Here is a 16,569-nt window from a genome sequence, read left to right on the forward strand (position 1 = left end):
ACCTGCGATTTCTGAGGCTGGTGACTCGAATGAACTTATCCTCCGCAGCAGAGGTGACTCTTAGTCTTCCTTTCCTGGGGCGGTCCGCAAGTGAGACAGTTTCTTTGTAGCGCTTGATGGTTTTTGTGACTGCACTTGGGGACACTTTCAAAGTTTCCCCAATTTTTCGGACTGACTGACCTTCATTTCTTAAAGTAATTATGGCCACTCATTTTTCTTTACTTAGCTGCTTTTTTCTTGCCATAATACAAATTATAACAGTCTATTCAGTAGGACTATCAGCTGTGTATCCACCTGACTTCTCCACAACGCAACTGATGGTCCCAACCCCATTTATAAGGCAAGAAATCCCACTTACTAAACCTGAAAGGGCACACCTGTGAAGTGAAAACCATTTCAGGTGACTACCTCTTGAAGCTCATCAAGAGAATGCCAAGAGTGTGCAAAGCAGTAATCAAAGCAAAAGGTGGCTACTTTGAAGAACCTAGAATATTACATATTTTCAGTTGTTTCACACTTTTTTGTTATGTATATAATTCCACATGTGTTAATTCATAGTTTTGATGCCTTCAGTGTGAATCTACAATTTTCATAGGCATGAAAACTCTTTGAATGAGAAGGTGTGTCCAAACTTTTGGTCTTTTTCAGTATAAAAACAAAATAACACAATTTCATGTGACTTTACATGCACAAAACTCACTCAATTAGCTTATAAATACCCAATATGTTTAGGTTTTTGGTGACTAGAATAGATATGTTGGTATGTTATTAGTAAGCAGCTGAATAGTGCAGCAGTCTATGCTATTCTTAAAGGGGTTGTCCCACGAAAAATATTCTACAGTTTTCAAACCAGCACGTGGATCTGAATACTTTTGAAATGCATGTAATTAAAAATTAAGCATAGCCACTGAGTTATTTAAGGAAATGTATCTGTATAGCACCACCTACTGTTTTTTATTTTTATTTCTATGACCTGCTCACTAAGAAGCTTGCACATGCTCAGTTTCATTCTTCAACAGCCTCCTGAGCTGTGATAGGGATAGCTAAGACACTCCCCTAAGCTGCCAGCTTGATATAAATGGGGAGATCTTTGGATCCATGTGTGGTACAGGATCAATGTGGTTCTAGCTTTGTTAAAAAAAGAGGTTGTCATTTACTATGTGACTTCTAATTTTTACATTAGTCAAGGGATAACCCCTTTAATATCAAAATATTGCCTTAGACCAGGGATGCCCAACCTGCGGCCCTCCTTTTGTTGCAAAACTACAACTCCCAGCATGCCCAGACAGCCTACAGATATAAGGGAATGTTGGGAGTTGCAACAGCTGGAGGGCCCCAGGTTGGGCATCCCTGCCTTAGACCATAGTATGTTCACTCTGCCATCAAAGTCTTTGGAGCCGCCACCACAGTACGACGAGTGTGCAAGTACAAATTAGCATGATTTCAAGTTGAAATTTACCTCATATTCCTTTTGTGCTTCCATCAAAAGTGCACCTGGGGCCATTGAAGCAATTTTAAAAATGTCTTCAGTTGCTTCTAAAAAAACAAAACCCCATAAAATATTGTTATATTAGCAATTTTTTTTTGTTTACACCTTAATAGCATCAACTCCTATTTTTTAGATAACAATTAAAGGGGTTTTCAGAGATATTTTAATTGATGAACTATCCTCTTGATAAGTCATCAGTATCTGATCGGTTGGGGTTTAACACTAGGGTTGGGGGATACCAAAAATATTTAGACGATAACAATATTAAGAAATTTATCGGGATAACAATATATATTGCGATAAATACCCGTTTAAAAGAAAAAAACACAAGGAGACATTATACCGTATGGGGGCAGCCACAAGGAGACGTTATACTGTATGGGGGCAGCCACAAGAAGATGTTATACTGTTTGGTGGCAGCCACAAGGAGACATTATACTGTATGGGGGCCACAAGGAGACGTTACACTGTATGGGGGGGCGACAAGGAGACGTTCTACTGTATGGGGGGCCACAAGGAGACGTTCTATTGTATGGGGGGCCACAAGGAGACGTTACACTGTATGGGGCCACATGGAGACATTACACTGTATGGGGGCCACAAGGAGACGTTACACAGTAGGGGGCGAGGGCCACAAGGAGATGTTATAATAAAGTCTTGTGGCCACAGGCCACCATACGTACAATAATACTTTACAATATACTTTTCCCACGGCTGCCTCGCTTGTGTGCTCTGATTTTGACATCAGATGTCGGTGGGAGGAGATTTGAATATGGGAGCAAGGAGGAGGGAGAGCCGGGGGCGGCGCACTGTGGGAAGTAATACGTTTCTAATTTTGTCATTAGAGCACACGAGCGAGGCAGCCGCAGGAAAAGTCTCTCCAGAGACACCCACCACTCACACAGAGCTCGCCACATAGAACCGGCATGGGTGGGTGACGGATGGTGATGTCAGATGGTGGGTGGAGTCTGGAGACTAGAATAAGGGAGGCGGAGCAAGAAGGAGCCAGGAAGGAGTGGAAGTAATGTGTTGTACTTCTCAGCGCTATGCAAGGTGCAGGGGCGGGCGGACGCACATTTAGAAGCGGTCAGCGCACATGACCACTTCGATGATGTCACAAAATACCGCGGTAATTAGGAAACAGCGATATCGCCGTTTTTTTAATACTGCGGTATATCGTGAACACCGGAATATCGCCCAACCCTACCAGGACCCCCACAGATCAGCTGTTGATAAAATGCCATAGCGCTGCTGCGAGGGCAGATGCCTCTTCAAACAGCTGATCGGCGAGGGTCCAGGGTGTTTGTGCCCCACCTTTCACAGATACTGATGACCTATGCATAAGGTAGGTCATCAGTTAAAATATCAAAAAAACACTCCTTTAATACTTAGAAATGTATAAATAAATCTTCCGAAGTGTCCCAGGATTTCAGCAATGACCCAATCCTCCGTCTTATACTTCTGTGTCTGGCTGCGAAACAAGGGGCTGGAAGCAGGAGCCTCCCTGCTGTGTCCTCTCTCTATCAGGTCGAAAGTATTGTTAAGTCTAGCCCCTGGCTAAGACTTGCCTCCTCAGTTGGTCTATATTATATCAACATTTTATTAAACAAAAACCTAGACAAATCCTCATTGCTAGAGTGCAATGGTAACCAAAAAATCACAGCAGGTGACCACGAAGTTCTGCAAGCCTTGGAAGGGCAGAAACTTCAGGAAATGCAATTGAAAAGCAGGAAATGATAAAAGATGTACTGCATAGCATACTTACCTACATTCTCAAATGGCATGGTCACTTTACTTTTTGTTTTTAAATTTCAGATGATTTGGAAGAAAAAAAAGTCTACAAAGGTTTACAACTTAACATGTACGGATATCATACATACTTGGAATTTCATGAAGAAATTCATGTGTAGAATGAGAAATAAGTCTGACACCATCAAGTTCAGAGACAATAAAGGTTTCCTCATCCAAAGGAAATATGTAATGGTTGTTAAGGGTTTAACAAAATGTAATCGCTTAAAAGGAACCTGTCACCAGTTTAATGCTGTCCTAACTGAGCTTAGTTTCAGATCTGCGGCACATTATTCTGGCAGGTTGTTCCATGTCGGATGCTACTAGAATGCCCGTTGGTACCATTAACTATAATGGGGTCTGGTGGAGACCTGCCAGAATGCTGTAATGCACATGTAAAAGTAGCCTAAGTGCAAAACAAACAATTAACAGACCCTCTTGGCAAAATGCTGGGTCACTTTCTTTAATTGACCAGGCCATTTTGTTAAATTGTTCAATATTCATGAGTTCCTGGTTTGCCCTGCCCACCTGGTGCTGATTCAGTTGGAAACAAATATCAATGCTCATAAATAAGCTCATGAACATCAGGAGATTCATTGGCATGTGCTGGAGCTGTTAGAACCTTGCAGCATAAGGGTCCATTCAGACGTTCGTAGTGTTTTGCGGTCAGCAAAACACTGACACCACACATCGTCGGCACTATATAGAGGATTCCTATTCTTGTCCACAGCTGCGGACAAGAATAGGACATGCTCTATTTTTTTGCAGGGCCGCAGACTGGAAATGCGGATGCGGACAGCATACTGTACACATCTTTTCCAGCCCCATTGAAAATGAATGGGTCCGCACCCATTCCACATAATTGTGGAACGGATCTGGACCATTCATACGGAAATGTGAATGGATCCTTAAACTGGTGAGAGATTTCCTTTAAAGAGGAGTTGTAGTGCACAGGAGCTACAGACAAATTGTAGCACAACAAGCTATGATGTTTCCTCAACTCGGAAACAGCTGCTGTTTTAGTAGCAACTATGGACTGCAATGGAACCTACTAAAACAGACCAGCACTGGCCTGCTCCACTGTTTCCAAGCCACCTGGTGGTCAGGGTTTAGTCCCATCACACCTTAGTAATAGTGAGATGAGACAACTCCTTTAAAAAATGAATTTAACATAAAAAATTGAAAGGATACAAAATGTTCTCTTTGGCACGTCCAGCAATAAGAAGCACCTTGTCCCACAGGACAACAACGGCAATTTGTTTACTTCGAGGTCTGATGCACCTACAAATTAAGAAAAATATTGTTACACTAATAACATCTATTTATATAGCTCCCACTTTTTCTGCAGCACTATACAATTCAGAGGGTAGAGATGGAGCAATTTCTATCTTGTCTACATATACAAACAAAATCAGTCATTACATAGAAAAGTCCTGTCATGAGCTTACTATATATTAGGGCACTGGGATAACAGAAAAGATAAAACATTTTTGTTTTGTTCAATGGTCCAGCCATCTTTTATATAAAAAATATAATACAAAAATAGGGTTGAATATATTAAGTATCATGAGCCAGTCACCTGGTCAGTATATGCACAAATATGAAGTGCATTAGGGTGCAGGGAACGTGGGGGAGAGTGCTGAATAAAGGGATCAGGTTTGAAGGAACAGTGTAGAAAAGGGAGGAAAGGGTGAATGGAATAGAGTCAGACTAGGAATGTGATAAATCTGCCTTAAAGAGGACCTTTCACCTGTAAAAACAATGTGAACTAAGTACGCTGACATGGAGAGCGGCGCCCGGGGATCTCACTGCATTTACTATTATACCCGGCGCCGCTCCGTTCTCCCGTTATGCCCTTCGGTATCTTTGCTCTGTAAGTTATAGTAGGCGGTGTCTCCTTCTCCTAGGCTGCAGCGCTGGCCAATGGCAGCGCACAGCTCACAGCCTGGGAGAAAAAAAAAAATACCCTACCTAAGACAATCGCCCATAAAATAAAAGAAACTATGGCGACACCAAAACATGATTTTTTTTTGTTTCAAAAATGATATTATTGTGTAAAACTTAAATAAATAAAATAAATCATACATATTAGTTATTGCCACATCCATAACAACCTGCTGACAACCCCTCAGATGAACACCGTCAAAAACTGTGTCAAAAAAGCAATTTATTTGTCACCTTACATCCCAAAAAGTGTAATACCAAGCGATCAAGAAGTCATACGCACCCCAAAATAGTACCAATCTAACCAGCATCTCATCCTGCAAAAAATGAGACCCTACTTAAAGACAATCACCCAAAAAATAAAAAAAACTAGGGCTCTCAGAATATGGAGACACTAAAACATGATTTTTGTTAATTAATTATTGTGTAAAACCTAAATAAAAAAAGTACACATATTAGGTTTCGCCGCATCTGTAAGATTGCTATATACAAATATCACATGAACTCAGGTGAAGACTGTAAAAAACAAACAAAAAAAAAAAGATTTAAATGCTGCAGTTGGATCAGGATCATAGATATCGGAGCACAGCTTTAGAGCCTTCTCCATCACAGCGATGTAATACATTTAGTCCCTTCTGCCCATGATCTAATATTATGTTATGAGTCAGGAAGGGGTTAAAAGGGTTGTTTTATATAAACAACTCCACCATGGGTTAACCCGTTCACGCATTTGAACGTAACTGTACATCCAAATCGCAAGTAATTTAGTGCATTTGGATGTACACATCCAATCTGCTTACCGGGACTGTGACACTATAAAGTGTCACAGCACCAGAATCTTTGCTCTGCTGGAGAGCAGAGACACCGGGGAAGCCGGCAAGAAACCAATCAGAGTGGTCTCTGCAGACTAACCAATTGGAGCGCTTCAGTGTTAAAATGACGTTTTTGAAATCGGGTAAGACCCACTGTGTACCGCCAGTGCCACTGAATTTCTGTGCCCCCAAGTGAATGTAGTGCCCCCCCCCCCCCCTTTCCCTGATGTCCCCTGCTCCTCTATGCCTGCATTGATGGCAGGGGCTCAGGAACAGAGCCACTAACATCTGCAGAGAGCGTCAGCAACATGTTCTAATTTATATGCGGAACAGAAATACGGACATACGGAAATGGAATGCACACGGAGTAACTTTTATTTTTTTTGCGGACCCATTAAAATGAATGGTTCTGTGCAAAAAAAAAAAAGGACGTAACGGACACGGAAAGAAAAAGTCCAAAGGCCTCATGCACACGACCGTTGTTTGGGTCCGCATCCAAGCCACCGTTTTGGCTGCTCGGATGCGGACCCATTCACTTAAATGGGGTTGCACTCTGTGTGCTGTCTGCATCCGTGGCCCCGATAAAAAAAAATATAACGTCCTATTCTTGTCCACGCTTGGCTTTTCTCATATCCGTTCATTTCGGTCATTAAAAAATGAAAAAATATAAATAAATACACATAATTGATATCGCCGCATCTGTAATGACCTGATCTATAAAAGTATCAGGTTACTAATCCCGCGCAGTGAACGGCGTAAAAAAATTATGCAAAAATATATAAAATTACGGAATTGCTGTTTTTGTCACCTCATCGCCACAAAAAAAAATAACAAGTGATCAAAAAAAGTCATATGTACCATAAATTATACCAATAAAAACATCAGCCCGTCCCGCAAAGAACAAGCCCCTACACAGCTACATTGGTGAAAAAATAAAAAAAGGTATGGATTTTAGTATATGGCGATGGAAAATATATAATTTATTTTTAACACAAAACTGATTTTATGCTGAAAAAGTAGTAAAATATAAAAAAATATATAAATTTGGTATCGCCATAACCGTATCAACCCACAGATTAAAATAATCATATCAAATTTACCACAAGAGGAACCCTATAAAAAATTTCAATAGACACAGACACAATTGCAATTTTTACCCAATTCACCTCCACAAAAAATGTTAAAAAAAGTGATCAAAAAGACCTATGTACCCCCAAAATTATACCAATAAAAACTACAGACCCTCCAGCAAAAAACAAGCCCCCACACAGCTACATTGGTGAAAAAATTTAAATGTTATTAATGTTAGTACCGTATTTTTCGCTTTATAAGACGTGGGAGGAAAAAGTCTGCGTCTTATAAAGCGATGGTGTAGAAAATCAAGCTGGCCAGCAGTATTCCAGGATAGTAGGAGCTTTTACTTAGCCTACTCATGATCCTGCGATTTTAAGTGTGGGGTCGGTGGCGGCAGTTAAACATTCAGTGAAACTGAATGCAGCCAGCCCGCACGTCCCTAATTCATAGCTGCTGCCAGGGTCCGCTCCAAAGAAGAGAAGTAGAGCAGAGCAGTTTTCCTTCTCCTCTGCTGCCCACATAAACTGCTGATTGGTGGTGAGCGCAGGTGGGAACTGCCGCCTCCACCAATAAGCCTACGCCCTCCCTCCAGCCCGGCTAAGAGCGATGTTGCTACAGAGCGCCGCTGATGTGGCGGAAGGAAGACGTTTTAGTGGCCTACGTCATCCTGTGTTATACCCTGCTCTGTCACCTAAAGGCCCTGCAGTACATGGGTGTATTCTTAAGGATGAGGGGGGTTATGGTCACATTTAGTATAAACACGTCAATTTCAGTTTAGTCTCTGGACAGTTTTAATATTAAATGTGACTACAACCCCTCTCATCCTTAAGAATGCACCCTTGTACTTTAGAACATGGGTGCATTCCTATGGATGAGGAGGGTTATAGTCATATTTAATTGAAAAACAGGCTAATTACAGTATAGTCCCTGGACATTGTTAATATTACCGTATTTTTCGCCCCATAAGACGCACCTATTTTATTTTTTTAACAATAATTTTTATTGAGTTTTCAGAAAGGTTACAGTATGCATTATTGGTAGCGCAGTACCAGCATATAATTTATACAATACTGAAATACAGTAAATAAACAAACATATGAGATTACAATGAAGGTACAGTTTCATGTCTTCAATTACACTATTTGTTTTTTATGCATATTTACATACAGAGTTTATGTAATAGAACAATACTTAGATTTGAACCATTGTTCCCATACATCTAAGGATCTCTCATGATGTTTGCATAAGAATTAGCGGGTTCTCTCATATGTATATGTGGAGTTGAGTCTGTGCGGTATGTCAGACAATGAAGGAGTAGTGTCACTCTTCCAGTTTGAAGCAATTGCTAATTTTGTGGCTAAAAATAAGTGTGCTAAAATTCCTCTACTTCTGCAAGGGATGTCTCCTAGGTCGAGGTATAATAGGGCTAAAGAAGGGGATGGGGACATTGGGTAACCGGCTAGTTCAGAGGCAACCTCAAATACTTCCTTCCAAAGTGTCTCAAGTTTGGGGCAGGACCATATTATATGCAATAAAGTGCCCCTATTTCGACACCCCCTCCAGCACTGATTAGAGGTACCAGGGAAAATATGGCTTGAGGGCCAGATTCTTCATTCTGGGGATTGACCATAGCTGCAGAAGGGATTGATTTAGAACAACAGAGACCCGGAGGTCTGCATGGACCAGATGTCTTAATCTCAAATAGTTGAATACCTCTTTAGTCTGAATTTTGTATTTGTCGCATACGGTTGGGAAAGAATATAAGTTATATCCGGAAACTATCTGGTTCATTTTTGTTATGCCCATTTTTACCCAATCACTCAAATCGAAGCTAGGAACAAAAAGACGAGTGGCATCCAGGGGCAGGAGTTCCAGAATAGGCATGGAATCACCTCCTGATGTCATGTGGAATTCTTTCCAGTGTTTAACAGTTGTGTTTACAAGATAAGGTAATTGATTGTGTGAGAAATAAGGAAGGAGAGATGCCAATAGTAGGGACTTCAAGTATGACTGAGGGACCGCAGCCGCTTCTATATGAACCCATTGCTTACCGAGGTCACCCTCCCACCAATCCCGCATCTGCTGCACCTGAGTTGCCATGTAAATTAGGTAGGCCAACACCCCCGTATGCCCTCTGTTTATATAGTAGGGAGGCGGACACCCTAGGTTTCCTACCTGCCCATGTGTAGTTGTTAATCATTTGAGTTGCTTTTGTAAAAAAGGATTTGGGAACTACGATTGGGAGAATTTTGAAGACATACAGGTCCTTCTAAAAAAATTAGCATATTGTGATAAAGTTCATTATTTTCTGTAATGTACTGATAAACATTAGACTTTCATATATTTTAGATTCATTACACACCAACTGAAGTAGTTCAAGCCTTTTATTGTTTTAATATTGATGATTTTGGCATACAGCTCATGAAAACCCAAATTTCCTATCTCAAAAAATTAGCATATTTCATCCGACCAATAAAAGAAAAGTGTTTTTAATACAAAAAAAGTCAACCTTCAAATAATTATGTTCAGTTATGCACTCAATACTTGGTCGGGAATCCTTTTGCAGAAATGACTGCTTCAATGCGGCGTGGCATGGAGGCAATCAGCCTGTGGCACTGCTGAGGTGTTATGGAGGCCCAGGATGCTTCGATAGCGGCCTTAAGCTCATCCAGAGTGTTGGGTCTTGCGTCTCTCAACTTTCTCTTCCCAATATCCCACAGATTCTCTATGGGGTTCAGGTCAGGAGAGTTGGCAGGCCAATTGAGCACAGTAATACCATGGTCAGTAAACCATTTACCAGTGGTTTTGGCACTGTGAGCAGGTGCCAGGTCGTGCTGAAAAATGAAATCTTCATCTCCATAAAGCTTTTCAGCAGATGGAAGCATGAAGTGCTCCAAAATCTCCTGATAGCTAGCTGCATTGACCCTGCCCTTGATAAAACACAGTAGACCAACACCAGCAGCTGACATGGCACCCCAGGCCATCACTGACTGTGGGTACTTGACACTGGACTTCATGCATTTTGGCATTTCCCTCTCCCCAGTCTTCCTCCAGACTCTGGCACCTTGATTTCCGAATGACATGCAACAGTCCAGTGCTGCTTCTCTGTAGCCCAGGTCAGGCGCTTCTGCCGCTGTTTCTGGTTCAAAAGTGGCTTGACCTGGGGAATGCGGCACCTGTAGCCCATTTCCTGCACACGCCTGTACACGGTGGCTCTGGATGTTTCTACTCCAGACTCAGTCCACTGCTTCCGCAGGTCCCCCAAGGTCTGGAATCGGTCCTTCTCCACAATCTTCCTCAGGGTCCGGTCACCTCTTCTCGTTGTGCAGCGTTTTCTGCCACACTTTTTCCTTCCCACAGACTTCCCACTGAGGTGCCTTGATACAGCACTCTGGGAACAGCCTATTCGTTCAGAAATTTCTTTCTGTGTCTTACCCTCTTGCTTGAGGGTGTCAATGATGGCCTTCTGGACAGCAGTCAGGTCGGCAGTCTTACCCATGATTGCGGTTTTGAGTAATGAACCAGACTGGGAGTTTTTAAAAGCCTCAGGAATCTTTTGCAGGTGTTTAGAGTTAATTAGTTGATTCAGATCATTAGGTTAATAGCTCGTTTAGAGAACCTTTTCATGATATGCTAATTTTTTGAGATAGGAATTTGGGGTTTTCATGAGCTGTATGCCAAAATCATCAATATTAAAACAATAAAAGGCCTGAACTACTTCAGTTGGTGTGTAATGAATCTAAAATATATGAAAGTCTAATGTTTATCAGTACATTACAGAAAATAATGAACTTTATCACAATATACTAATTTTTTTAGAAGGACCTGTACAAGAGTTTCGGTAGTACCATCATCTTAAAGGCAGCTATTCTGCCTAGCCACAAAATTTATTTCAATGCCATAGATGTCAGATCAGATCTTACGGTGTCCAGCAATGGTATATAGTTATGCCTATACAGGGTTTTCATGGATTTGATGAGTTTTAGGCCCAAGTAATCAATCTGCTGCGTCTGCCAGTCAAGAGCAAAACTAGTTTTAAGATATTGTTCCTCTGCAGAAGGGACATTAAGGGGTAGAATTTGGGATTTAGTTCCGTTTAGTTTATAAAAGGAGAGTTCTCCGAAAACGATAATAATTTCCATAGCCGTGCTCAGGGATTTTTTAGGGTGAGTCAAGGATAAGATTATGTCATCCGCGTATATAGTGAAATGTGATGTGTACAATTACCTATGGTCACTCCAGATATGTCTGGATGTGTTCTGATAGCTTGAGCTAATGGTTCAATCCATAGGACAAATATGATGGGGGATAGGGGGCACCCCTGTCTTGTTCCATTTGTTATGGTAAGGGGGTCTGATAATGTAAAATTAGCTAGTATTCTGGCAGAGGGGGACTAAAGTTTTGAGGGGCATCAGGGGTTTTGCCAGGTTTGGGTATAGTAACCATGGTGGCTTCTAGCATTTCTTTTGGTAATTTCCCTTCCTTTATAGCTTGTTGGAACGTATGGGTTAAGTGAGGAGTCAAAAAGTCTTCGTATGACTTTATAATATGCATTTGATATCCCGTCTGGACCTGGAGCCTTTTGTAAGGGTAAGGATCAGATGGTTGCTAGGACTTCTTTTTGGTCTAGCGGTGAGTTTAGAGATTCGATTTGGGATTCCCTCAATTTAGAGAGATGAAGGGACTCTAAATATTAATCAATCAGTGTCTGGTGTGGTTGGATGGAGGGATTGTCTCCCTCTAGATCATGGGTGTCAAACATGCGGCCCGCAATGAATATCTTTGCGGCCCGGCAAAGATATTCATTGCTCTGGTTACCTGGAGGCGGGCGGAGATAAAATAAAAAAGTCAGAGGTGGTCCAGGAGTGGTTGAAGGATGGCGGTTGTCGTTTTCCGTTTTTTCGATACTGGGCTGCGCTTCTGCGCAGTCTAGTATCTCTGAACATGAGCGCGCTGCTATCGGCGCGCTCATGTTCTCTCAGCAGCACAGGGAGAAGGAAGCTGTCCTCCCTCCCCCTGTGCTGCTGCCACTGCCACCAATGAGAAGAGAGGGGGGGGGAGGGGCGGGCGCACTGCGCCACCAATGAGGAGAGAGGGGCGGAGGAGGGGCGGGCGCACTGAGCCACCAATGATAGGACTATTCCCATTTCCCACACAGAGCGCCGCCCAGCGATGTCCCAGCACTCACCATTAGTCCTGGGCGCCGCTCCGCTCACCCGCAGTGCCCTATTACTGTCTCCTCTCCTGCTCCACATGCTGCTGATTACTATCGGAGCGATGGGAGGAGACATCAGCTTCACTAGTGGGCGTTCCTTCTCCCTGCGCTGCGATTGGACAGCGCTACAGCCAGGAAGAAGGAACGCCCACTAGTGAAGCTGATGTCTCCTCCCATCGCTCCGATAGTAATCAGCAGCATGTGGAGCAGGAGACAGTAATGGAGCACTGCGGGCGAACGGAGCGGCGCCCAGGACTAATGGCGAGTGCTGAGACATCGCTGGGCGCCGCTCTGTGTGGCCCGATAGTGAAAGTCAGTCTTTAACACAATACAGGAGGCGGGTGCCGGCAGCAGAATCGCATTGCCGGCACCCTGCCGCTGACAGGGAGCTGCGATCAGAGGCAGTTAACCCCTTTTTTTTTTCGATGCGGCCCACATAAACTTAAATTTAGTTTTTTTGGCCCATGTTAGCCTTTGAGTTTGACATGCTTGCTCTAGATTATATAGTGATGCATAATAAGCTTTGAATTCATTAGCGATTTTATCTGGGTCATATAATTGAGCTCCAGAGGATTGTTTTTTGATGAAGGGAATTTTCGACTTTATTGCTTTCTTTTTAATCTTATGTGCAAGTAACTTGCCTGCTTTGTTGACTTGCGAGTAATATGTCACCTTGGTCTTCCTAAGATTTTGTTCATATTTGTATAATAAAAGAGTTCTTTAAGTTGAAGTCTCAGGATTTTCAGTTGTGAGGTGCATGTAGGAGAGCGATTTCTTTTATTCAGAGTTTCTAGGGGTTTGATTTTGGACATTATTTCTAAGAACTTCCTCTCCCTTTCTTTTTTTGCTTTGCTCCCAATTTTCATAATAATTTCCCTTATGCAGGCTTTGTGAGCATTCCACAGGGTAAAAGGGTTAGAAACTGAACCTTCATTGAATTGAAAGTATTCCCGAATAGCGGCAGCGATTTCTTCTTTGTAGGTGGTATACTCTAAAAGAAAGGGGTTTAGGCGCCAGGAGGTACTGTGTCCAGGAGGGCACATGTCTTGTAGGGAGAGTGTGATGGCTGCATGGTTGACCATGTAATCACTTCTACCAAGGACGCTGTCGCTGCATGGATTAGCGATCTATTTAGAAGGAATAGAATTATGTGCTGTTGAGAAGAAAGAGTAGTCCCTTTCACTATCGTGAAGAATTCTCCAAATATCATATAGGTAATTTGATAAGAGAAACTCTCTCATCCAGGATGGCTTGTTTGCGGAGGAGGTGGAATCTAAGGAAGGATCATAAGGTTTGTCCTTGCCTGACTTTTTCCACCTTCCTGGAGAGGCTGTTGAGCAATGTAGGATGGTGTCTGTTTGGGGCATATACTGCCACTAAACAGACACCATGTGACATTCTACCCTCTAAATCTGATATGGAGGTCTGCAAAGGGTTAATGAGTGTGGCAATATTATCCTGCAGAGATCTGCTTAGTGCTAGCAACATGTCCATTAGGCCTTATGCACATGACCGTGCCGTTTTTTGCGGTCCGCAAACTGTGGACATGGCATCTGAAAACCATTGGCACCTGAAAACCATTCCAGCAAAATCTGCCCTCCGTTAACAATATGGCGCTCCTTTCCTTCTGTGCCCATACTGCAGGTTCCGACCAAACTGCTGAATCAGGGCAATAAATATTGAGATTTGTTTGGCTGTTAACCCTTGCTGTTTTACAGGACAATTTTATAAAAATGCACAAATTTTTTTTTTTTAAATACCCCTCTATTTTGCTGTGGAATACCTAATGGGTTAACAAAGTTTGTAAAAACAGTTTTGAATAACTTGAGGAGTGTAGTTTCTAAAATGTGGTAATTTGTGAGTGGTTTCTATTATGTAAGCCTCACAAAGTGACTTCAGTCCTGAACTGGTCCTTAAAAAGTGGGTTTTGGAAAAAGATTTGCTTCTAAACTTCAAAGCCTTGTAACATCACCAAAAAATAAAATGGCATTCCCAAAATGATCCAAACATGAAGTAGACATATGGGGAATGTAAAGTAATAACAATTTTTTGAGGTATTACTATCTATTACTAAAGTAGAGAAATTGAAAGTTGGAAATTTGATAATTTCCCAAGTTTTTTGGTAAATTTTGTATTTTTTTTATTTTTATATTTTTACTCAAATTTACCAATGTCATGAAGTACAATATGTGACAATAAAACAGTCTCATAATGGCCTGCATACGTAAAAGAGTTTTAATGTTATCACCACATAAAGTGACATGTCAGATTTGCTAAAAATTGCCTGGTCCTTAAAGCGGTTGTCCAAGTTATATTTATTGATGACCGATCCTCAGGATAGGTCATCAATATCAGATCGGCTGGGGTCCGACACCTGGCACCCCCTCCGATCAGCTGTTTGAAGAGAAGGCGCGCGCCGTGCCAGCGCTGCCTCCTCTTTATTGTTTACCTGCTCACCGTTGCATCTGCAGCGGTGAGCAGGTGTTATTACACCCAAGCTGTCCCATTCATTTCAATGGTACGGATCGCTTCTATACACTTGTAATGTGAAAAATGGCTGGGTCCTGAAGGGGTTAACAGCACAAATACTGAGTGCTTGCATCTTCATGGCATGGATCTCACCAAAATGACCCATGCCCATTCCGGTAAGATACATATTTTTAATGGCACAAGGCAGGGCTGCCCACTCTCCTCTCTACTTTTTGTATTATGCATTAAGCCTCTAGCAGCTGCTGTTAGATTGCACCCTGATATTCATTGAGTAAAAGTCAATCATGTAGACTTCAAGCTATCTCTTTTTGCAGATGATTACTTTGACGGACCTCCATATCACCCTTCCGAATTTATTTAAGTTGCTAGAGGAATATGGTAAATTATCAGGATATAAAGTCAACACTACTCAATAGCAGTAATAAAAATGTCCATATTACCCCTTATTATATATGTTAGAGACCCTTCTAGTCCCTATACCAGGTGAGAAACTGAGGGCTCTTCAATCCTCAATCCTTAGATTCATATGGAATGGAAAGAGGCACAGGATTTCCTGTAGCTCCCTTACAGCCTTTAAATCACAAGGTGGCATGGGGGGGGGCTGGATATTACTAAATACTATTGGGCAAAGCATTTAAAGCGTATCCCTGCCTGGTCGAACCTCTTTGCATATTTCAGATGGATGGAATTAGAGAAATTATGGATTGCTCCGATATATCCTAATGCTTTAATATGGTTTCAGATACCAACTACCCAAATACCAAAGCTGCTGGGACCTATGTCCCTCACATATAATGTTTGGAAAACTTGTAGTCAGAGATTTTCCTTAGCATTTGGCAACTCATCTATGATATCCTTCATATTTAATCCACTGTTTCAGTCAGTTATGGAGGTCTCTTTTTTTAAGCTTTGGTTTTCAAATAGGATATTCTGCTTCGCAGACATAGTGGATTAAAGGACTTTAAAGATTAGACCTTTTGACACCCTTGCATCCACATATCACTTACCGGAAAACCCCAGATATCAACATTTACAAATACAGCACTTGTTTAGTAGTTTATTCAATACTACTCAGGTTTCTACACCAGCGATGTTTGAAAAGTTGTGCAAACTTTCAGACTCTACCAAGGGACTTATCTCGGATATATACATTTTACTCTCCTCTCTGGATCCTTCCACGCCACCTAGACAATGGTCCATGTCTAAACGGGAAGCGCTTGTGGGGCATAACATTTCTCAAGGTGAATGGAAACTAATATAGAGGAGGGCAGCTCTAACTTCTACTTGAGCCACATTCAAGGAAAACTCTTATAAAATTTTGATGTTCTGGTATCATACCCCCCAACTGTTAAAACATTTTGATCCTAAATTACCAGATAGATGTTGGAGATGCAAAAAAGAGCTGGGATTATTGTTCCACATTTTCTGGGAATGTCCCCTGATACATCAATTTTGGAAGGAAACACAAGGGATCCTTTTACAATTAATAGATGTTAAGCTTTCCTTGAAGCCTTATCTATATTTGTTGAATATGCCTTCTGCTCCCCTGCGGAAATACACCCTATTACTTGTATTGCACATATTAACAGCGGCTAGACGTCTTGTAGCCAGATTTTGGAAACGACAAGACAGGCCTACTCGCTCCGACCTTATAACCAGTGTAGATGTTAGAAGAATGGAATACTTAACTGCCCTCATGACCAATCAAGTCGAACGATTTAACAAAATTTGGAAGCCCTGGGACGACTATACTGATG

At 41.8% G+C, this 16,569-nt stretch overlaps 1 protein-coding gene across 3 annotated transcripts in view; it reads right to left on the reverse strand.

Annotated features, from left to right (window-relative positions):
- The window catches only part of VPS16 (VPS16 core subunit of CORVET and HOPS complexes), a 517,606-nt gene that overhangs the window by 322,506 nt on the left and 178,531 nt on the right, over window positions 1-16,569 (reverse strand). For all 3 annotated transcript variants that reach the window (XM_044302613.1, XM_044302614.1, XM_044302612.1), the window contains exons 9-11: window positions 4,469-4,558; window positions 3,370-3,464; window positions 1,460-1,536 (exon numbers count right to left, since the gene is read on the reverse strand). In XM_044302613.1, the coding sequence (XP_044158548.1) occupies window positions 1,460-1,536; window positions 3,370-3,464; window positions 4,469-4,558 (262 nt within the window). The remainder of the gene's footprint in view (window positions 1-1,459; window positions 1,537-3,369; window positions 3,465-4,468; window positions 4,559-16,569) is intronic.

Source organism: Bufo gargarizans, chromosome 8 (genome assembly GCF_014858855.1).
Source record: "Bufo gargarizans isolate SCDJY-AF-19 chromosome 8, ASM1485885v1, whole genome shotgun sequence".
In the NCBI taxonomy this organism is placed as follows: domain Eukaryota; kingdom Metazoa; phylum Chordata; class Amphibia; order Anura; family Bufonidae; genus Bufo; species Bufo gargarizans.